Source organism: Leucopleurus acutus (genome assembly GCF_964270905.1).
Source record: "Leucopleurus acutus genome assembly, chromosome: 2".
Lineage (NCBI taxonomy): Eukaryota > Metazoa > Chordata > Mammalia > Artiodactyla > Delphinidae > Leucopleurus > Leucopleurus acutus.
In genome coordinates, this window is record NC_139143.1 from 72,542,902 (window position 1) to 72,567,269 (window position 24,368).

Consider the following 24,368-nt stretch of genomic DNA (forward strand, 5'->3'; position numbering starts at 1 on the left):
TAATTTCTATAAAAATCATGGCTATGCTAAGAGAGTGAACTCTGCAGAGTACGGATTTTGTGTATTTCCCGGGCATCTGACAGTGGGCATGGTGTGAGAGGAGGGTGTGTGGTCAGGGAACGAGCAAGGCTGATGGGCTGCAGAGGCTGGAGAACTGGGCTCCCAGCCTCTGCAGAGGAGCCAGGGAGAAGGATTAGAGAAAAACTTGACTTCGGATTTGGACTAGAACCCAGGTTTCTGGAAAACTTGTGCTAGCTGTAATTCCCACATGGCTATGAAAAAAAAAAGGAGTGAGAGTGAAAGAGACTGATAAAAATGTCATGGACAGGTATGCTTCAGAGTCTATTTGGGAGAATGGATTAATTTTCCATTGAGAAACACCTTTGTCATTATAGGCATTGTTTTCCACCTTTTCTAAAAGCAAGGCTGTTATTTCTAAGAAACGCTGGGTCATTGTGAGAGGCAAAGAACCAAAATGCATTTGTGTAAGATGTATTTGTCTTTTGGAATTTTACTTTAAAAAATACGGTTATAAAGTAGCCCATCTCTTCTGGGTCATTGACTCAACAGAAACAAACCACATTTTAAAGGCCATTGTAAATCAAACTTTAACTGTGTTTAATTCTATCTCAGCAATATACCATTGTCATCACTGAGTAGTCAAGCCATATTCTGATTGTCTTAATTTATATTATTATTAAATATAATAAAAACAATGTACTTTTAAATCTCTCTCACATACCATTTTATTCTGGAAGCAATTTGTGAATTTCCCCAAGTCCATATTTTTATATTTTGCACAGTTCATGTTTCTTAAACATCATACCTTTGCATACTATTTTCATGATATCGAACATGTGTTCTTGTACTTAGAAGTGTTCTGAGGTCAATTTACTTTTCTTTTGAAAACTTAAATAGCAATTTTGAGGAACATCATTTTATATAAAAAACGGAAGCAGAGTCACCTGCTGTAAATAGGAGACAGTGAAAATGAATATAAAACTATTAATATTTTCAAAAGGTTTGCCTACATACCGCTTAAAATACGACCTAAAATGTCCCTTACCACTGGTGTTGCAGTTTCCACACCTTGGGAACTCTCAGGTTGATGAATGTGTGAAGGAAAATCTTGTTCCTGTCTGTCCCATAGCTCTGAGCCTGGTGTAAGGTACTGGGCTTTACCTTGGGGATATAGAAATGAAAGGCATAGTTTCTGAGATCCAATTAAAACAGAATATGCAGGGCCCTTTGGTCCATTTTTGGAAAGCCGACGCTGGAAGGGAAAGTCGGTTTCCCTCAGATGGCTTGGCTGTGGGGAAGGACAGCTGTCATCCCTGCCGAGTTCACGGCTCCTTGCCCATCAAGTCGGGCTGGCTCCTAACTCACCTGTCACATGTTATCTTAGTAACAGGCTCAAGGTGTACATTGGCCTCTTTAAATGTCACAGACTTCCAGCGCCTCAGAAGAGTCTAAAATTGTTCTTTCTAATCAGTGACCGTCTGGGAAGATTTTTGTCTTTTCTGTCTTGAGTTCTTGGAAGGTGCCCCCTTCTCTCTTCTTCAGATGAACTTTCAGCATGAGATCATTTCATAATTGAGTTACCTTGTACTTTGTGATATGATGGCTATCTGAATCATCTCTGCTATCCTTGACAGAGCACACAGGAGAGAGCACGGGCTTCAGATTGACAGTTTGAATCCAGGCTCTGCCGCTTACTTCCCGGCTAATGCCGGTACAGTGCTAGTGGTGAGGATACATAAACAGACACTTTTTTCCCCTCTCAATTTAGTGGAAAATACAAGGAAATACACAAGCTGTTACTTACAAAACAGAAAAGGGCATTAAACCAGAGGAGGAATACCAGGGAAGACTTCCTGGAGGAGGTGATACTTGAGTTAGACCTTGAAAGATGAATCAGAACTTGCTAGACAAAGGAAGTGGGGGTAAGTCATCCCGGAACTGGGAGCAGCATGGGGGTGAGACTGAGCCTAAGTGGTCTCATCTGTAAAAGGTTGAGATGAGGGGCTTCCCTGGTGGCGCAGTGGTTGAGAGTCCGCCTGCTGATGCAGGGGACATGGGTTCGTGCCACAGTCTGGGAGGATCCCACATGCCGCGGAGCGGCTGGGCCCGTGAGCCATGGCCGCTGAGCCTGCGCGTCCGGAGCCTGTGCTCCGCAGCGGGAGAGGCCACAGCAGTGAGAGGCCTGCATAAAAAAAAAACACACACACACACAAAAAAAAAACAAAAAAAGGCTGAGATGATACTCATAGGCCTATTATCAGGATAAAATGAGTTAATGTACGGAAATTGCCTATTCAGGACACATAAGAAGTGTCTCACTTGTTCATTTAAACCCCTTTACCACTACTCTGTGGACCCAGAGCATTTGGTTCACCTCAGTTGTGGTACTTAAAAGATCATGATTGGGATTCATCTGTTTATGAGACAAGACACCCGATAGACTGAAACTCTTAGGTGGAATCACTAGGAGGGCACAGGCTCCTCAGACATGGGAGTGACTGTTCTCTCCATAAGTAGACCTTAACTAAGCTAGCAGATGCTCCAAGGGCAACTCCAGGTTGACATTTTCTAGTGGGACATTTATGGTTAAGAATAGCTGCACAGTTATACCTCTGATGCCCCACGCTTCCCTCCAGAATGTGAAGAGAGCACCTCCCTCCATAAATTCTGTTCCTAATACTACGCTCAGTGCTACTGAGGTCTCCGAAAGGCTTAAGACATGCAGTGCCTTCTCTGCATGTAGAAGGCACTCAAGAGATATTCCTTGAACCAACAGTGAACCACCTAAGGTCAGGCACGTGACTTACTCCCTTCAGCATCCTATCTGCCTGGCGTGGTGTTGGGCTCCAGTAGGAAGGGGAGAGAATTGGATGGTTTCTCCAGCAAACCATGCTTACTGACACCTCTCCCCTTAATCCTCTCATGTCCCACCCACGAGGACAGCATGGGTGCCGTGGTGGGGCCTAACACATGGTTTCTTTGAATCTGTTCTTGCAATGCCAGCCACACGGGGCAGTGGCACTGTGATTTAGGGTGGGCTTCTCTGTTATTTTCCCAGTCTCTCCTCTGCTGTTGCGGACGCTCAGGCTCACAGCTCCTCTCTTCTGGAGAGAATGTTCCATGCCAAGCTCCTGAGATGACAGTGGGGCACCCTTCTTTTCTTTCATCTTGAGTTGCAGCTAAACTTGGGCTCAACTTATCTGGGGAAAATGGTACCAGGTACCATCTGCCCAGAGCCCATTTCATAGACACTTGCGGCCGCAGCTCCCTATCCCCGGAGGCAGAAACACTCTGGGCAGTCCTGGCTGCGCTTCCTGGGCCTCTGTGGCCATTGAGCCATGCCCAAGCATCCTGAGTCTTCTTCCCTGAGCACTGATTAACCTTCCAAGAGATTGGCAGGCCAGGAACCTTATGGGCATAAAGCTGCAAAAGCTACTGGCCGTCAAGGGCATGATAACAGGCTCTGCCTTCCCCGTGGTCATTACGGAATGTGTTCCCGGCGGCAGGAGCTGTGTTCCCTTCGGTTCTGAATCCCTAGCACCTGGTGTAGTTCCTGCACCTTAATAGATGTTCATTACATATGAATGAATGAATTTCTCCCGACTTTATAGGTTCAGCCCTGCCCCAGTTCTCAGAGCAATAGGAATTTGAGGCAGGGAATTCTGGAGCAGCCTGGACACCTGCTCACTCCATCCCCCAACTGGGGGTTTGGTATTGACTCACCTTCCCTGTCTGGCTGGCTCAGGTCACAGTCACCCAGGCCCGGGGACATGTGGGCTATGCCCCTGTGGCCCTGGCTGTTGATCTGACACAATTCAAGGTGAATGTCATGTGGTGCACCAGAGGACTGGCACATCAATGAGTATTTCAGCAGGCCCTTTCCCCTCTCTGCTCTTTGCTCGCCTTTATTCTACCAGCTGCGGGAGTTCACAGGTGTGCAGGTGTGGCTGGAAGGAGGGGAAGGATATAGGAAACAAAAGGAGGGGGCTCTGTCCTAGTGTGCTATCCCTGTGTTCTCATAGCCTCTCATCACCTTTGATCTTCTCCTTACAGGCTCCCCCGGCCACTCTGGCTCCACGTCCATGAGCCCGTCGGCAGCCTTGTCCACAGGGAAGCCCATGGACAGCCACCCCAGCTACACTGACACCCCAGTGAGTGCCCCACGGACTCTGAGTGCAGTGGGGACCCCCCTCAATGCCCTGGGCTCTCCATATCGAGTCATCACTTCTGCCATGGGCCCACCCTCAGGAGCTCTTGCAGCCCCTCCAGGAATCAATTTGGTTGCCCCGCCCAGCTCTCAGGTAGGTGTCCGTCTGTCCTCTCCAGCGTCTTTCCGGACATCCTAAATAGTTTCATCCTGGCACAGAGGCAGCACTCGGCAGGTGCTTAATGCATGCTTGCAAAGGGATTGAGTTGTCTCTGCAGACTTCTGTCCTGCAGGGCCTTCACTGAGTGTGCCCTCAGGCAGAGCAGCCCCAGAGAACTGATGATGCCTCATGGTCCAGAAAACTGTGGCTGAAAGGGAGCCACCCCTGTGGTTTCAATGGTTCAGCCCTGGCTGTGATTTCAGTGTCTCTCAGGCCTGTTTGTCTTCCATGGGGTGGACCCCCTTGATTCTTCTCAATACTGGGTATTTTTCGAGTCAGTGAAGTGCCCAGTGCTCTATGACATGCTATAGGGCAGCAGTCCCCAACCTTTTTGGCACTAGGGACAGGTTTCGTGGAAGACAATTTTTACACGGATCGGGGGGTGGGAGGGGTGGGGGACGGGGGGATGGTTCAGCAGTAATGCGAGCTGTGGGGAGCGGCAGATGAAGCTTTACTCACTCACCCACCGCTCACCTCCTGCTGTGCGGCCAGGTTCCTAACAGGCAGTGGACCGGTACCAGTCTGGGGCCCCACCGGATGAGGACCCCTGCTATAGGGGATACCGAAATGATCAGGCTGTGGTCTTTGCTCTCCAGGAGCTTACGGTTGAGAGGGCAAATAGGCAGATGTGGCACACGGATAAATAGGCAAATAGGCAGACTGTGTTACCTACATGCTATCTCTGAGATAGAGGTAAAGATTATGGAGACTCGGGGGAAAAAAAACAACCCTCACTTTAATTCCTAGTGCCTTTTGCTACAAGAGAGGCAAGGATGTATATCCATGGTAGATACTACATTGTTGCTCTGAGGAAGCTACAGGATGGCCAGATGCTGTGTACTTCCTTCTAGCAATGTCACACTGAGATTATCAACTTTCCCTTCTTGTAGTGGTCAGCTATTGCTGTAATGATGCTGCATGACAATCCCCATATTGCCACGGTTTACAAAAACACACATTTTTTTCTTACTCACAGGTTTATGTGTTGGCTAGGAAGGCTCTGTTTCAGATGGTGGGTGAGCTGGGCTAGGCTGCAGCCTGGGTGCAGGTCAGCTCCTCATGTCCCAGACTAAAGAAGCGGCAGCTTCTTGGGGCATGCTTTTCTCAAGGTATCTCCCAGGAATGCGAAAGTCTAAACCAAATCAGGAAAATACAGTGAAGTCTCTGCTCACGTCATGTCCATTAATATCCCATTGGCCTAAGAAGATTGTGTGATCAACTCCAACATTGGTGGGACAGGGGAATAGTTTGTGCCTGTTTCATTGGGAGGAACTACAAAGACAAAATGCAAAGGATATGAAGAATTAGGAACAATGATCTTATCTACCAGACTCTCCTCTCTCACTATTCTGGTATCTCACTATTGGGCCAGGGTCCCTCAAGACATCTAGCAGCAGAATTAGTAGGTCCTGTAGCCTCCTTTGAATTTATAGTTCTAAGAAGAGGCAGGACGCCCACTGTGTTAGCATTTCTTACTGCTACAAAGAGAACTTCAGAGACTATCCCTAGAGTCCCTTCTAAGACATTTCATGTGCTCGGAGTCTGAGAGCAAAGCCATGTGGGGTCATAGAATTTTACAGCCGGTAAGGACTTCAGTAATTTTTTCATCTGTGGATTAGAGAATCTGGAGAAGACCTTAGCGATCATCTAGTGTAGGGATTGCAGGAGCCAGGGGCCAGGCAGGTAACACAGGTAGGTGAATGAGCCTGGAGCGGTCTGTACAAAGCTGCCCTCATACCCTGAAGCCGTTCAAATTCAAAGACTTTAAGTACTCCACGGGCCAAGCAGAGTACTTCTGTGGGTCCCATTTGGCCAGCCCTTTGAACCCCAATTTGTAATCTAATGGCTCTCACCTGTAGGATCTTTTTCAGAGTACACATTTCTCCCTTATCCCATATTTTGGCCCTTGTGTGGGTTGTAAAACTCCCGCAGAGGATTCTAACTGCCCCACCCCTGCCCAGCTGAGAACCACTAGTTCTAAGTCCTTCAGCCCACATAGGCTCAGTGGGCTCAGGTGATGTGTCCAACCTCACACCACCAGTCACAGCAGAGCCAGGGTTACACCCCAAATCTCCACATCCCCACTCAATCTTTATGATGCTGCGTTTGCCCACTGCTGTGGTGTATTCTGACTTAACCAGTGACCCCAGGATCTTCCTGTTGGCTGCCAAGGATTAAAAGATGAATAATCGGTGCTCCCAAGGAGTCTTGTGGGGGATGTGCCACATCACACAGAAAAATTGCAACGTTGTACGTGCTGTCGAAGGTGTAGGGGCAGAACCGAAGGGAGCATAGAAAAGGGCCCTGTGAACTTCTGGTTGTGTATTCCAGATGTCAACCACTCGGATGAGTGGGGACCAGACAGTGGTGGGGAGGGACATGGCTCTATGCCACCCTCACCCACTGTCATCGGCAGAGCTGGTGATACCATACCCTTTAGAATGTGGGACTTGAAGAGATTGGTTTATTCATTTTCATTCATGTGAACAGATGCCAGGAAGGCAGGTCAAAGTCAATAGGTTAGAGACAGAAAGAGAGGTGGAAGTTCTGGGACAAAAGTGAAATTTTGCAAAGGACATTCACATTCATTCAAATAACTATTTAGCAGGATCTACTCCGTATCAGGCACTATTTGATACCGTCCTAGGTTCTGGGGCAAAGCACTAAATAAGCCTGTACTTTCATGGCCATTACAGTGTAGCAGGCAAGACAGACAAAAACGAAATGAATAAACCAGGTAGTTTCAAATGGCAATCATTGTATCAGGAAGAAATAAGACAGGGTGAGGTAATGACCAGTGTCAGGGCTTGTGGGTGGGGAAGGGGCAGGGCACCGGCCCTCCAAGCCTGCTTTTAGCCACCACACTCCAGTCTAATTGAGCCAAACCTGGCCAATAAATTCAGCTTCACAGCCATGTGAGTGGCAGGGCCGCTATTCCTGGACCATATGTCTGTACAGAGGGATTGGGGTTGAAAGGTCAGCTGAAAGCTTTGGTCCTGGCCAACTGGGCTGTGTGCAGAGGCCAAGGCCAAGTTTGGCTTTGGGAGCTATATTAAGCTTGCCAGCACTGGTGAAGCTGAGCAGCGTTGGGGCTTGGGTTCTGGAGCCACACGGCAGTGACACTTTGCCCAATTAACTAGATAACACATGATATCTAGTGCTCTTAGTGTTAGCCACGGTGAGCTGGACTCTGCACACTCTGGATAGACGATTCCTATGCATCCTGCCTTTCTTGCCCAGGATTGAGGCTGAGTGGGACTTGTCCGGGAAACATGCGCCTTGTGTGACCTGGGTCTAGGGTAAGTGCAACTTGAGGGTGAAGGGAAGCGCTCAGTGTGGGGGCAGCAGGGGGGGTGTCTCGTTCTGTGCTCTGTCTTCCCGGTGTTTGAGCTTCTTTTTTTTTTTAACTCTTGTTGGATTTTCAGTCTTGAGGAATAAAGAGAAATGAACTGATACTCTGGAGGCAGGGACTGGGTAAACTTTTGCAAACCACTTTAACTTATATTTATCTCAGTTCCCTTTCCTCTATTGTGGGGTAACACATTTTGCCCTGATTACCCTACAGGGATTTTTTATGAATATCAAAGGAGATGTGGATTTGAAAAATCACTGCTTAAGCACTTATGATACTCTATGGCAATAAGGTGGTATTATTAATATTATTATTATACCTAGGTGCTATATCATACAGCTAGGTGATATATATTATGCAACTGTGTGATCATTGGTTCAGGTGTGTGTACTTTGTTGTTGAAAGGTTCTAGAGAAGTTCATTTCAACAATCATTCATTGCACTAAGCACTGGAGATCTAAAAAATGTTTAAGACTCAGTCCCTTCCCTGGGGAGTATCTAAGTGGCGTGAACAATTTCCCAAAACACCAAATATATAATTGAGAAGATATTTATGCAGCTTTCAGACAGAATGATCTAGATCACGTTTTTCTGAGTGTGTGTGTGTGTCTGTGTGTGTGTGTTTAATGCTGCATTTTTGTAAGTGTGATATCTGTTGGCTCGACCCCGAAGCAGGCCCTACCTTTGGAAGACTCCCGCCTCTTTCTCCTCTCCTGACCCAGCTGCCTGACCTGGGTTCTGTCCCTGATAATTCCTGCCCAGGTAGTGCTTGATAACCAAATTATTATCCTTTCAGATGCTTGCATTTTTACAGAGAATACTTTGATAATAAAAATTGCAAATGTTAGAGCTAGAACAGACCTTAAAGATCATCTGTTTAATGATTTTTTAAAAAGCCATAAAGTCTTTCCTTCAAGTGAAAGTATGTTTGGAAGCCATTACATGTCAAATAAAAACAGGTCTGGTGAACTAGAGGTGGGAGATGTGAAGTCTTCTTACTCAACCTCGCCACCCCCTGCCATACACACTCTCTGAGCTCAAAAACCACTGCTGTAGTCTGTGGATGAGGAAACAGCTTCTCTAAATGAAGTCACCCGGTCAAGATCACACAGCAAGGAAGTGGCAGGTCCAGGCTCTGTACTTTTTTAGACAAAGACCCTCACTCGGTTAAAGAAAGGCCACTCTAAGGAGACCACTTGTTGGAAGAGGTGCGCCTGCCTGCAGCCTGCTTGTCTGGCCACGTATCTGCCTTGAGTGGAATAATTGGGGCTGAAAGCCGCTCAGAAATGTGGCTCCCAATGTTCTGTGATGGCTCCAGGGCATCTAGGATGCATTCAGTCCCTGGCTGAGAGGACTGCAAGTGGAAGACAGGCCAGCCAAGTGTGTTCCTCTCAGGAGCAGCCGGCCGCCTGGTACATCCCGGCTCTAAAGTGCGCACTTCAGCAGAGCTGCTTCTAATGGAACAAGACAGCTGGGGCCGCAGCACTGGGGACCGTGCAGCTAATGGGTTTGAGCTCCGGGGGCCACCTTCGATCTCATCTACCATTGCTCTGATCCCACGCAAACCCCAAGCCAGCAAAGAGGCTGATGGAGATGAGGGCATCAACCCACCTGTCCCAGCCACTGCCTCCTAATGCCAGCCCAACTCAGGAAGAGGAGAGATGTCGGAGAGAGGCTTCCAGGAGAGAGTGGCCAGAAGCAAGTTGGTTCCTCTGGGTGCTCATTGCCAATGAGGTGGGGCAGGAAGCAGTCAGGGCAGGGGCGGTCTGGGGAGCTCCTGCCACACAAGACAGACGATGTGGGGAAGGAGGAACGATGACCTGAGATCCAGGAGCCCGGGGTTCCAGCTCCCACCTGTTAGGTCTGGGAAGGCACCTAACATGGTACCTGGGCAGGGGCAATAGGCTTGGTGTCTCTCTCCTTCCGTCTTTCCCCATGCTGCTGCCTCATACTTTGAGGACCTTTTTTCTCTGCTGGAAACCTCATGGCTCCTCATTGCCTCTCAGATTAGATCCACTCTCCTTAGCCGGGCAATCAAGTACAGCCCACCTTCCAGCCTTGTCTCCCATCCATCCACTGGACACAAATACCTGGGCTTCCCTTCAGGCCTTTGTTGGTCAAAACTTTTTGTCCATCACTGGCCCATCCAAATCCTACCCGTTTTTTAACTTTTTTAACATCTTTATTGGAGTATAATTGCTTTACAATGGTGTGTTAGTTTCTGCTTTATAACAAAGTGAATCAGCTATACGTATACATATATCCCCATATCCCCTCCCTCTTGCCTCTCCCTCCCTCCCTCCGCATCCCACCCCGCTAGGTGGTCACAAAGCATCAAGCTGATCTCCCTGTGCTCCCCGTTTTTTAAAGCTGTCAAGTCCCAGCTCAAATGCTCCTTCCTTCAGGACATCTTCCCTAATCTCACTTGCTTTCTTACATTATCCCAACCAGCTTTTAATCTCAGGGATGGTCAGTTTCTTGGGTTAGTGCCTGTGTCTCCTTCCTTTTTGTATCCCAGGATTTCTGAATGAACTTAAGAATAAACCACTTTACAGCTCAATTTCCTCATCTGAAAAATAGGAAAACCTCATAGGGTTGTCGTAAGGATTAAAATAGCTAATTAGCGCTGAGCAAACTTTCCTTGGATGGTAGCACCTACAGTAGCAAGAACAATAATTACTGTTCTGTGATTGCTGTGGGCTGGAGGTGGTGGATCTGGTCCTGTTGGAGATGGGAGTGGGAGAGGAAGGTGGGTGAGGGCCTCCTGAGCCCGAGGTGACGGTGTCCTCCTCCTTATTCCCATGACCTTTCTTATCCATCTGAGGATTTGCAGACAAAGTCATGGTTAGCTAGAGGGCTCTTTTTTGGGGGGTCATCTCTTTCACGGGGTGGAACTAAGTGCTAATAACTATTTCCTTGAGGCACTCAGAATTCCTAGCCCATACTGGCCCTCAGGCCACTTTTGCATGTGGGGCTCTGGAATTAATTTTTTCCAAAGCTCCCAGGTGTATATCTGGGGTTGAGTACCCCTGTATTACACCAAAACAAAACAAAATACTGAAAATAAGACTTAGATGTCTTGCCTTAGCCTTGTATAAAAAGGAGGGAGCAGGGGGAGGGGGGAGGAGAAAGAGGAAGAGGAGGGAGAATTCTCCCACCATGGACGTGTTTTCATGCCTCCTATGAATGAATTTTTAAAAATTCCTGGTGACTTTGATTTCAAAGCAAGGCCCCGAAAGCTGTCTTTTCTTTTTTGCATCCCTTGCAGCATTTAACCCAGAGCCTTTGCCCACCTCCTATGCTCAATAAATATTTGCTTAGTGAATTGAAAAGCTAGTAAATTTAGAAGGAACCTAACTCAGGCTCTGTTGTATTTTAGGTTTTATTGATCATTCCTTCTGTCCCAAAGGCCTAGAATAGAGAAGAAAATCCTACCGTTGGTTCAGTTTGGGAATTACAGTCACTTCAGTTAGGCAAAAGTCACATAGACCATGCAGAAGCTAGTGGACCTTCCCTTAAACCCCCAGATATTCATCAGGTGCCTCTACCAGGCACTTAACTCACACTTAACTCAGCACCACCTTTGTTTGAACTTACTTGGAAGTGTTCTTTGTCTGGGGGCACGTTCCGACTCCTCAGTGAGATTTTCATCATTTTTGAGGAATGACACACAGACCTCCGTTTCATATCTCCCTTCACAGTGCCTAGAGCATTGACCTGTACCCATGGGTACAGAAACACTGCTGATTGGATGACCGGCTTGTATTTATTTAACTTTTCTTTGATGAATACAAGACATGTAGAGGCAGCTTCTCAGTCATGTCCCTAAGAGCACCGGGAGACAAGGAGGGGGTGGCGGTGAGGAGTTAATGTTAACTTGTGATAAGGGGTGAAGAAAGGGATACACACACGTTCGTTTATTCAGCCATTCAGTTCTACCAACTCCCTACCCCATGCTGGGTTCACGTCAGGCACCCGGAAGACAAGGCAGATGGTCTCTGGCTCTAAAGATTTTATATTTTCATGGAAAGATATTTGTTCCTTAGAGACAAGTTCAAGAACATGATCCGGGACTTTTAACCTAATTTTTGGTGCTATTGCAATGATTTGGGCATTTGGCTTACCATCCTCGGTAGGCTTGTTGAGATGACCACTACACGTATCGTCTCTTCCACTTTACTGTGAACGTCTTAAGAGTGTGCATTTTATTTACCTTTGTATCCCAGAGCCTGGCACAGTGCCTGACATGGTGAGTGCTTGTGAATGACTGTTGATTCACTAAACGGATGGATTTGCATATTTTCCTTGGTTCTCTCCTAGTCTAAGTCTTTTGCCTGAGGGCCATAGCTCCCCTTGGAGTACTGCTGAATAGGCAGGATGCAGTTAATAAAAAATTAAAAAATACACAGAGGACTTGTCCTAAGTGTGCTGTTCAGCGTGGATTTCTAGCTCAAATAAAACATGAGTAAAATGAGTAAAAGCTGAGAGCTCTGATGTAGATGTGTTGTGATTTTCGGTTTAGGTTTTGGCATTTAGAAATGACTTAGTTCCTCTATGCTACTCTTTTTCTCCCTTAAATTCACATCCCTCATAGGCAATTTTAGATACTCTGTACTTGGAAACTACTTCTCGAAATAGAACCCACTTTTTTTCCCTCAAGGATGGCCTTATTGCTTTCTGCCTCAGGGATTGGGTTTACCCTGGCTCTGTGTTTTATTGTATTTTTTTCTCTTGCAGCTAAATGTGGTCAACAGTGTCAGCATTTCAGAGGACATCAAACCCTTACCAGGGCTTCCTGGCATTGGAAACATGAACTACCCATCCACTAGCCCTGGATCTCTGGTTAAACACATCTGTGCCATCTGTGGGGACAGATCCTCAGGTATGTACAGAAGCAGACACTCCTCCCAAGTGCCCCATGCAATGGGGATACCAGAGAAGACACCTCTTCCATTGCCCACTTGGCTCCTTTGCACCCAACGAGAGAAAAAGGGTCTTTGAGGATGGTCCAGCTTGGGGCCCAGGCTGTAAATTTCTGTCACCACAGCCTTAATGAATTTAAAGCATAATTTCATGTGGTGAGATTAGATTTATAGAAAACATTTCAGAAGCCCTTCCCTGGAGTTACTGTGTTGCGTGTGTATCTGGGATAGAGAAGCTGTTGTAATAAGCAAGTATCTCAAGCTAGAGTCTCTTTAATTTTTAAAAAAATATTTTTTTATAATTCTAAAAATAATATCCCAACATAGGAAATGTGGGAGAACTAGAAAAGTACAGTGAAAACAAAGAGCTATCTATAGTGTTCCTAACAAAATAAACCCTTTGATATTTTAGCGAATTTCCTTCTACAACATTCTAGGTTTCTAACATGTTTCCATAGGTGGAAATAAGTGTGTTTTCACTGATTTTATCTTCTTTGATCCTTTTCCATTTTTGCCCAAATTATTTCTTTCCTGACTTGTTTCCCTACCTCTCCATCATTCCTGCCTCCCCACTCCCCATCTCAACAATTTTGATGACATTTGAATCTCTGATTTGATGAATGAGGAAGATTCTTTTCTATAGTTGTCTATGATAGCTGACAATATTTTCTCACCTTTTTATGGTCACCAAAGTCCCTGCAAAATGTGACTCCACTGAAAGTTCCAGGTGCCTGGAACTTAGCTACACAGCTGATGTTTGCTTGTTCTCAAAAAGTTGTTTCCAAATCATGCAGACTTGACCATTGCCATAGCAACTTAATTCCAGACACGCTGATAGAGAGTTTTTTCTGCTATGGTTTAATTGAAAGTTGGGCAGTTCTTTCGTATATGGAAGAACCACGGGAATGACAAATTGGTCCCATGTTTCTTAAAGACAAATACTTCAGAGCTGAGAGCATTAGGTTCTTTGAGCCCAAGATAAAAGCCTGTATTTATTATGAGTTCAGGAAATTAGTATAGTCAACTGATTAGGCACAGACTAACTTCATCAAGCAGGCTATCTCTAGCCACCATTGCATCTTAGAGTGGCTTCCTCTGAAATGTAAGCTCCTGGGATGCAGATATGTACACTGGCTAGTTCTCAGGGACTTCAAGTTCACTTCGATATCAGCCTAAATACAACCAAATTAGAACGTCATGACAGGTCTATAACTAAACAGCATCACATGTCATACTCAAGAATCAGACATAAATATGTTGTGAATGATCTGTTTCATTATATTTTTCAAGTCCCACAATTCCAGTCCATTGAGCATAGCTGCATGGTGTGTAGTATTGGGAAGATTTCTACTTAGAAAGAGTATGGTGATTGATTCTTGATGCCTATGTGGGCATGGGTATGGTGGCTCTCCTGACCAAATTAGCCATCTCTGGCTGGAGTCCTGGAAAACTGGATGCGTGGAACAGGTAATAAGGGCAATGAAACATGTAACAGATTATTCTGGATCAAGCAAAACTACCTTCCATCAGATCTTTTTGTCACATCTCAAGATTATATGTCATATTATGCCATAAAGATCATAGCCAGTTTACTCCTCCAATAGGCAGTAGTATATAAAAAAATTTATAACTCAGGTTCTTGTTCATAGTTTATGATAGAGGATAATACTTTTAAGTGAGATTCCTAAGTCCTTGGGCTTCAATTATGGGGAAATATGTGTGAAGCTGAGGTTCTTTTCCTGCTAGATAACATGTAACAAGCATAAATAGTTTTATTTCTTATGTATACTGATGTCTTAAATGAAGGCAGAACATTTTGCTTAACTAAACATAAGAGTTGCCCTATTCAATAAATGTAAGCAAAATCTTAGGTCAGGACTTTTCTAATAATGATCTCTGGAATTGGTGACTCCAGAGAGTCGCTTCCAGAGGGTAGACACGAGGAAGGGCATATTTACTCTGCCTTGGTTTGGTTCCTGTCATCAAGCCTGCATTCCCTGCTTTGCTTTCTGTCCCATTGCCTAGGTGATGCGCCAGTTTCCTAGGCGAGAGCCAAGGGGTTCTTTTGCATGAAAGACCCAAATAAACACAAGAATAACTTATGGAATGTCCTTTTCTTGTGACCAGGAAAGCACTACGGTGTGTACAGTTGTGAAGGCTGCAAAGGGTTCTTCAAGAGAACCATAAGGAAAGACCTCATCTACACGTGTCGGGATAATAAAGACTGCCTCATTGACAAGCGTCAGCGCAACCGCTGCCAGTACTGTCGCTATCAGAAGTGCCTTGTCATGGGCATGAAGAGGGAAGGTGAGGTTCCCCACTACCCCTCCCTCCACTCAGGGGAGAGCAGTTTGCATATAAATGATGGAAACAAGTGCAGGACGTAGGACAGAGTCCTGCTAGGCTGGACTATGTGGAAGAAGTTTGAAGCGGAGGGGGGAATGACTTTGGGTACCATGATTTCTCGAGTATTTCAGTTGAATGCTTCCTGCCCTGGTAAGTGTGTACCCCCGAGCAAAGAGAGCAAGAGCATCTTCCTCCTCCATGTTCACCTATCCTCTCCTGGACCTCAGATGATGGTCCAAACTGGACCCTCTCCCTTGCTCTTCCAATAGCCAGACAGCATCAGAACTGAGGTCTCGGGGTCGCTGTGTGCTGGGACATCAGTCTGACCTTCTGGGCAGAGCTGACTTCTCCCCTCTAATCCTCACTCTGGGGAAGCTTGCTGGTTTGATTAATCTCTCTGGGTTTTTATAACCTTGGTCTGCTACAAATCCTCTGAGATTGGTGTATTCCAAAGTCTTTGGGGATTATTGGCATTACCAATAATCAGACTTTGCCTTCTCATTCAGAGAGATCGTCATCATGCGTTTTTAAATGTTACATCTTTCAAACTTACAGTGTGGGTTAGCTGGGTTGCTGTAGAAAAAAAAAAATCTGAAAGTGCTTTCTGTTTATGTACAGATCAAAAAGGCTTTCTGTTAAGTAATACAAATAACCTGAATTGGGCAGTTAATTAGCTGGTGAACTCAAGCAAGTACAGGGTGTAGTAAATGGTGAATCTTAATAGATTTCAGAGTAAGGAGGTCCTGCCTCTCTCTCTAGGAAATGGGAACAAGGCGTTTAGTCACTCCCAGGTGGCTTCTTATTCTTGAAGAACTTCTTTTCTGTGAGGAGAGGGGAGGCTGACTGAAAGGACCAATGAAGAAAAAGTTTGAGCCCCTTCTAAGAGAGAATGCTACCAAGAAGGAAAAAAGATGATATTCCTAGCATGTTTGAGATGGAGGTGGCCCTTGAGAATAACTTAATAACCCTAACCATTCTACAGCCAAGGAAACAGGCTTGGACAGATGGAGTGAGTTTTCCAAGGTCCCCAAGGTAGGTGGGTATGGGTACCCACCTTACTCCCAGATCGCTTACTCCCAGATCAGAATCTCAAATTGACAGACCCCCAAATCTGTCCTCCTAACCTGTTCATCACACGGTCCTCCCCATTTTAGGAAATAGTCATTTTTCAGTTGCTCAGACCAAAAGCCATTGGACACCTCTTTTTCTTTCATACACCACATTCAATGGGTGAGGAAATCTTCTCTCTTTCTCAAAAGATGTTCAGAATCTTTCCATGTCTCACTATTTTTACTGTTATCACCAAGCCACCACTCTTTTTAGTAATAATACAAATAGCCTCCTGAGAAGTTTCCCTGCTTCCGTCTTTATCTTCCTTCGGTCTCTCCTTATCAAAGCAACCTGAGTAAGGCTTTGAACAAGTGGGTCAGGTGAAGCCTTTCCTTCACCAAAACCCTCTGATGCCTTCCCTTCTTACTCAGAAAAGAAAGGCAAAATTCTGGTCATGACTTCAAGGTCATACATAGTCTGGCTGCCCCATGTCTCTCTGCTCCAGCCTTCCTAGTGTCTTTGCTGGGCCATCAGGGGTGCTCCCACTTTAGGGCCTTTGCACTTACTGTTCTGTCTGCTTGGACTGCCCTCTTCCCAGGTACCTGCATGACTCACTTCTCCTCCTTCGTACCTTTACCTGATTGTCAACTTCTTGATAAAGCTTTGCCTGACTACACTGTCTCAGATTGCCCCAAACACCCTCATACTTCCCAGTCTCTTTCCCACAGCACTTACCACTATCTAACGTACTTTAAACTTTTGTCTGCTGTCTGTCTCCAAGAACGCAGGGATATTTTTCCTGCCTTTTGTCCCCCCAAGGCTATATCACCAGTGACTAGCACATAGTAGACATTTAAGAAAAAACTGTTGAGAGAATGGATGAGTGATTTAAACTAAATATCGGAATCATAAGTTTTAGTAATGCAGGAGCTTCTAAAAAGGATTCATTCACTCAGTCATTCATTCATCAAGTATGACTTGAGTGACTACTTCATGCTTGTGTCATACTTGCTGTAGAGGGGTCGACAATTTTCTAGACTGGAGCATGTGATGCGAAAAATCAGCTGGTGGAGACTGTCTCCTCTTCACTGGGATAGAATTGATACTCTTTGTAGCTTCCACCACTGTGATAGTCAAAACATAAAATTAATTCCCCCAAAGTGTGTCTCTCATCAGCATAGAGCATGATTGCTGCAGATTGCAAATCACCTATACTCGATTCTCCTGCCTCACAGTCTAATTCTGATTCTCAAAACTCAACCTGAGGGCTTCCCTGGTGGCGCAGTGGTTGAGAGTCCGCCTGCCGATGCAGGGGACATGGGTTCATGCCCCAGTCCGGGAGGATCCCACATGCCGCGCAGCGGCTGCGCCCGTGAGCCATGGCCACTGAGCCTGCGCGTCCGGAGCGTGCACTCCGCAACGGGAGAGGCCACAACAGTGAGAGGCTGCGTACCGCAAAAAAACAAAACAAAACAAAACAAAAAAAAAAACCACTCAACCTGAATATTTCTGGCTCAATTAGGGTCAGAGTGGTTCACAGAGCAAATGATGGGAAGCGTGGTTCTTTATTTTAAGTCAAACAGGGACATGTGGATTGTAAGAGCATGGGCAGTGCTTCTTTTAAACCTAGTATTATTTATGATTCTTTCATAGCAAGTAGGGTCCAGTTTTGGTTCCTGCATTAAAAAAAACAAATAATGTGGGGCAACAGGAATGATGAAAAGCTGAGGAGTAAAGATTAGGAAGGGGAAAGGGGCTCTCTGAGAAATTGCTAAAGGAATTGATACTATTCGCCCTGACAAAGAGAAGGCAAAAAGCGAATCAGTTCTTCATCTCACTATATCGAGGGTCACTTTTAAAAAGTTACTGGACAGCCTTTCCTTCGCCACTATCATTTCTGGCCTTCATTTACGGAATTTGGGGCTCAGTTCAGGCACTTTCTTGAGGACAAAACTAATAAAATCCTGGAACAGATAACTGAGTGATACTATGGAATTTACATTCCTAGAGAGTTGGACAGACAGAGAGAGATGAAAGTGGGGTGGGCTCAGAATTCACCTGCCTAAAACCAGGGTACATAATGGTGAAGCTGGAGTGTCTGATGTAACACAGTCATTTCCTGAAAGAAGAAGCAGAGGTTCTGAGAGGCTAGGGGTCTTGCCTAAGCTTACATGGCAAGCTAATGGCAGAGTGGGTGTAGCACTGGGACCCTCTGACTTCCAGGCCACCAAACGATCCTCAGGGGTTCTGGGGAAGTCTATTTCCATAATTTTGGGTCATATAATGTGGTTTGGGTAGTAAGAGAATGGATTATTTTTGAGGCAATTTGTGGTCAGCACTTGACATTCTTGTGGGTCTATTAATCCAACCAGCCCAGAGCCTTGGAGTCAGGGGTAAGCTCAGGAGGCAGCCAGCCTGGGTCTACATGCTGGCTTCACCACTTCCTAGCTCTGTGACCTCAGGCAGGTTACCTAACTTCTCTGTGGTTCGTAGCATTTCAGAGGGTTCTTGTGGGGGTTAATTATGAAAAGTGTTGAGCATAATTCTGACACAGAGAAGGGGCTCCATACATTTTGGCTATTTTAATACATCACAATAAATGTATGTTGGACTAATGGAAAATCCTGTTTTAGGTCCCACTGGCCCCTCAATGTACCCTGATGTACTGAGTAGCAGTAGCTCAGAATGCGCCATAGAAGATTTGCTTCAACAACAGATACATGACTCCTCATTGATGACAGTAAGATTTATGTCACAAAAAGGAGAACTGAATAGCAAAGGATCACTCAGTGAATTGCAAAATTGGAATTAGAATCTAATTCCCTGAAGCCAAGGTTATTTTCTTTGGAGCGTGAAGGTTGTTTTCCTTGAGTGCTACAAATCTGTAGAAGAGATCAATTGAGGGCCACAAGAGGAACTTGGTTTGCTTTCCCCCATCTTTTCAAATCAAGACAAATAGATGCCCATTAACCTACCTTTAAAAAACATTAATACAAGAAGCATTCAACTTTAACCAGCAAATCCAACTGATGATAAAAAACACATATGAGAGTTTCTGTATGTTGTCAGTGAATGAAGGCTAACCAAATGGACAGAAAGAAAGGATGAGGGGAAAAGAGAAACAGGGAGAGGGAGGAAGAGGCCAACAGCAGGGATAGAGAGAGGACCAGAGCAGAGCCCGAGAGTGTAAAGAGAGGCCAAGGGGAGGGGAAATGCTACTTTTCAAAAAACTTTAAAATAATTGTTTCGTTTAATCTTCATAAAACAATCTCAGGTAAGTACTATAATCCCCACTGTACATACAAGGAAACTGAGGCTTCGTAAGCTGAGTACCATGTCCGACGTTACTATCTAGGAAGCGGTCGGGCCCATTTTGAAAAAGATTTCTTTGACTCCACGGTACCTGATTTTTGCTCTTCTCTGCTCTTTTTCTCGTCCATTTCTTCTTTTTCTTACTCTCCTGCTTTAATCTCTCTTTCCTTTCTTCCTTTACTCCTTCCTTCCTACCCTCCCTCCCTCTCAACCCCTGAATATCATTCTCATCTTGAGGTTTCTTGGTGTGTCTCTATTAGAGACAGTGATGTACCAGCCAGATTTGTGCTGTCAGACCCTTCTCTGACCTACTTTGAGAGATCAATAATATCACTTGCGTGACAAACTCGATGTCCAGCATCCAGTCCCAGTTCATTCCGCAGCCTTGTGGCTCAGAGAGTAGGAGGTACCTTGGAAAGTGGACAAAGGGGAGGAAAGGAGAGGAGATGAGACGTAGAAGTTGCTCATGGAATAGCTGTCACTGAGGTCCCTCTGGGCCACTGCTTAGAGTATAATTTTCTCGATTCTTGGGATTTAGAAAATGTGTGCCAATACTGAATTCTGCTTATTGCTACTGGGAATAAGAAGATGGAAACTGAAGCTTTCGAGAGGATGGCAACTAACCCCATAGAGACTGTTCTCCCAGTGAAGAGCACAGAATTGGGAAAGGGGTCTGCCTGACATTCTAATGTATAGACCCAGAGGGTTCTTTGATGAAAACCCTAAACTTGGGGAATCTGAGAAAATTCTAGCCTCCACCTTTGCCTGTGTACCCTTCCCCACCCCCCAAATCAGCTGCTGATTCTGAAATGTCATCTAGGTGACATTATTCCACCCTTTCACTTACTAAATACCCACATGGCTCCGTGAAGATCTTCCCTGACAAGTCAGATCAGGTGATGCTGTGTTCAGGCCGGTGCACCAGGGGCAGACCTAATGGGACGTGAATGCCAAGAATGATGCGCAGGATCTGACAGAGGGAATTTTTAGAGTAATGTGCTCGTTACTTAACTACTGCATGCTCCCGGTTTATTAGAGATAGCAGGTGGAGGAAGGATAGGGGAGACAGCATGCAAGGAGACAGTGGTTCATTAAAAGAAAGGGCAGAATCGGAGGTTATTAAAGCTTAAAAGGCACATTTAGAGTGGTCACCATAATGAACTGGAAAGACTATGGACGGAAAAAACCCATAGTTTGGCACAGGCATAAGAAAACAGCTCAGCTCTGCTTTCTTGGTTTCATCTGTTAACATGACAGCATCTCTGATTCATTGCCACCATGATGCCCATTTTACAGAGGAGGAAAATGAGGCTTAGGGATGTAATTAACCTTCCCACAGTTGTCCTGGGCATATGGTAACGTCTGCACGTCCTTGTCCCTGCCAGCTGTGCAAGAAGAAAGGCAGAGAAGCCGGGAGCGGGCTGAGAGTGAGGCAGAATGTGCCAGTAGTGGCCATGAAGATATGCCCGTGGAGAGGATTCTGGAGGCTGAACTTGCTGTTGAACCAAAGACAGAATCCTACGGTGACATGAACATGGAGAATTCGGTAGGTGGTCTTAGATCTCCATCCATATCCTATTTCTTGGAGGGGGCTGGAGATGGGGAAGGAGTATGTTTGAGTCCTAGAACCTGTCCGTTCAGAGTACTTTGTTCCTTTTTTAGACAAATGACCCTGTCACCAACATATGCCATGCTGCTGACAAGCAGCTCTTTACTCTCGTTGAATGGGCCAAGCGTATTCCCCACTTCTCTGACCTCACCTTGGAGGACCAGGTCATTCTGCTCCGGGCAGGTAAGGGATACCAGGGCTCCTTTCTTCTTGGGTTGCCATTTTGAAATTACCCTAGGGATCCTAAAACAAGTGACCTGATGGAGCTGTAACCCATCCAAGCTGTGCACCTTGCTGAGACAGGATAACCCTATCCGAGGTTGTTCTTTTTTATATTATTGGTAAGCTCTGAAATTTGGATGGCCCGCCCCCAAAACTTTCATCTCCAAATGAAACACTGTTAATGGAGGAGTAAGACTCTTTTTCTTTTTTTTAATATTTAAATTTTCTCTTTTATACTTAATGAAATTTTTATTAGTTTCTACATGCATTTTATTATCAGAGAAAAATAACTTTTAAACACACACATAATTAAAAAAACAAGGCAGGTTTACAAGAAGGTGAGAATTTTCTATTTAATGAGATTTTTCTGTCCATCGGTTCTCTTAAACTGCTTCCTAGAATCCTTTTAGTGACCAAGAAAGGCTCTTTCTTGCAAATTTTATGCAGCCTTTATAATTTGCATTTAATTTTCAATGACAGTTAAATGATTGTTATTCAAGACAATCTGAAGCTGTGCCTCATTAACTATTATGAAATTGGAAAACAGAGATATTCCCATTTCACAGGTGAAATAGGGGAAGCCAAAGATTTTTGCTCAGGCTTTTACTAGAAAGATTCCAGGGTCCCTTCCTATTTTAAGATTCTACATGCTATCATCTCTCTAGCCTCCCATTTCTGGGACACTGTGCAGTTGACACAGGCCAAATCTCCTCTTTGTCATGGAGCCGGCAGGGACATTTCATGAAGATTCGCTGAGCCTGGGGAGCCAGTCCACTTATTTCATCCCTATTAGATAATGAGCGATCCCTGAGTGTCGATGGAAAGCTACATGCCGTGCTGGGTGCTACTAAACAACGCCTAAGAAGTAAAACCAGCTTGTCATGTCCTGGGGGCAGACACTGCAGGGTATACTCGCTTTATCTACCATGGCAGCTAACACAGTGACCGTTACTGTTACGTGTTCAATCCATATTTGTTGATGGACTGGAGGGAAAAAAAGAGTCCTTGCCCTCAAGCTGCCATTCTGCGCTGCATTGGAGAGACTGTGGGAGAGGAGCAGACCCACGAGTCAGGGGAGCCCACTCTTACCCTTTGTTCCCTCACTAATTAGTGGTGTCGTCTGGAACTAGTTTTTGACCTCCCTGGATTTCTGGTTCTGCTTTTATTCCAAAGGATAATAGTACATGCCTTGGGTGATTATCAATGAAGCAAGAGTGTGGTCAGGTTTCCCTCAAGGCCTCCTTCTTATTCTTGCAGGGTGGAATGAATTGCTGATCGCCTCCTTTTCCCACCGCTCGGTTTCTGTGCAGGATGGCATCCTTCTGGCCACGGGTTTACACGTCCACCGGAGCAGTGCCCACAGTGCTGGGGTTGGCTCCATCTTTGACAGGTGGCTCTATTCTACTTCCAGTGCTTGTATGTGTGTGTGTACACATGTGTGCATGTGTGTGTGTGTACCTGTGGGTAGTGCTGGGATGTAGGATGGACAGCCCAATCAGCTGTACTGGCTGGAAGCAGAGACCATTCAGCACATGAAAACATAAACCTGGGGAATGAGAAAGGGATTAAAAGAAACGGTTATCCAAGGAGATGGGGTCAGTCAGAGGCCAACAGAGTTGCTGGCAGATGAAAGACCCTATTATCCCTAAAGGTTTCCAGGGAAGAGACTGTATTGTTGACATTACCTAGTAAGGTAGGAGTGGGGAGTTTGAACTGCTTATCCAAGGGGGCCTGGATGGGAATGAGAGTTTAGGATCTGACTTTAGGAATCTGGAAAAGATGAGCTGAGGTTTTTGCTGGTCTCTGCATCAGGCTCTCTGGGGGAATTCTGCTATAAGAGCAACAGCCTCAGTCTGGGCTTCTGTGCCTTAAATGGTTCTAAAGGAAAATTAAGCCAGGCGATTTAAAGAGATGAGAGATGAATGGGTGGGTGAAAGGACGGAGAACTGGGAAAGGAAGAGTAAGATTGAAAATAGTCTCTCTGTCCAATGCCAGGGCCCTGTGGTCCCTTCCGAACCCCACCATAAATGGTCTTCCAGGGCCATGCGCATGTCCAGCTAAGATGTCCCTACTCCTTCCCTGCCTTTTCCCACAACATGTTCCACATGGAGACTATCATGGTCTTCAGTTGACTCAGCCCTCTTGATGGTGTCTAGAAATTTCTGCCCTGTCACGGAATGCCGTCCTTTGCAGTGTTCTTCCAGACATGCGATGCCCTCACCCTGCTTTGCCCGTTGCATTTCTGCCAATTCCCAAATCCTCTAGGCTGCCTTTCCAGCTCCCTCTCTGTGTTCACTGCCTCATCCTCGGTGTTCCCTGGGACTTTGATCATGCCAGTTATTGGCTTTGTGTTGCTGCTACGTATTGCTTCTGTGTCTGTTTCTTTAATTAAACTGTGAGCTCTTTGAGATCAGGGACTGTATCTTATTCATCTCTGTGCCCCTAGTACCTGGCGCATCTACTGGAAAATGGGGTGGGTACACAATAAATATTGGTTGCATTCATTTTATCAGCCCTTGGCCTGGTATTCATGATTTTCTCATCACCTGCCATTGTTTTCTGTGAACAGAGTTCTGACTGAGCTGGTCTCCAAAATGAAAGACATGCAGATGGATAAGTCGGAGCTGGGGTGCCTACGAGCCATCGTGCTCTTTAACCCAGGTGAGTGCGTTGTGCTTAGCTCTCCTCCATGGTCGGCCCCCAGTGCTCTGATGTTCTCTAGTCTTCTAGCTCAGCAGAGACAGATAAGGGAGGGCCAGGAGACCTATCCTGGGGAGGACAAGGAGTCAACTCTTCATGGCCTCTGCTCCTCGAGCCATCTTGAAAAGGATCTCAAATGGATGTGGAGTGTGCATGTTTGGGGGCAAGTGGGGAGGACGAGAGATGCCAGAGGGCTAGGGTAGTAGCAAAGAAGGCGGTAAAAAGTGGTCGGGTTCTACATATATTTTTAGACAGAGCCAATGGGATTTGCTGATAGGGCGTGAAAGAAAGAGAGGTATTAAATATAATTCTTAGAATTTTTCATTTTGTTTTCTTGAACACTTGGAAAAGCAGAGATTTCATTTACTGAAATGGCGGTTCAAAGGGTGGGTGGCTAGGAATCAGGACTTTGGACATGAGAATCTGAGATGGATAGTAAACGTCCAAGAGTGGCTCTCCCGGAAGCA

The 24,368-nt window shown here is 45.6% G+C and overlaps 1 protein-coding gene across 1 annotated transcript in view; it reads left to right on the forward strand.

Annotated features, from left to right (window-relative positions):
- Positions 1-24,368, forward strand: part of RXRG (retinoid X receptor gamma) — a gene marked incomplete at both ends in the record, with an annotated part of 43,742 nt that overhangs the window by 12,102 nt on the left and 7,272 nt on the right. The window contains 7 exons of the mRNA XM_082832574.1: positions 4,075-4,322; positions 12,478-12,622; positions 14,790-14,969; positions 20,756-20,916; positions 21,033-21,162; positions 22,459-22,591; positions 23,771-23,862. Of these exons, the coding sequence (XP_082688700.1) occupies positions 4,075-4,322; positions 12,478-12,622; positions 14,790-14,969; positions 20,756-20,916; positions 21,033-21,162; positions 22,459-22,591; positions 23,771-23,862 (1,089 nt within the window). The remainder of the gene's footprint in view (positions 1-4,074; positions 4,323-12,477; positions 12,623-14,789; positions 14,970-20,755; positions 20,917-21,032; positions 21,163-22,458; positions 22,592-23,770; positions 23,863-24,368) is intronic.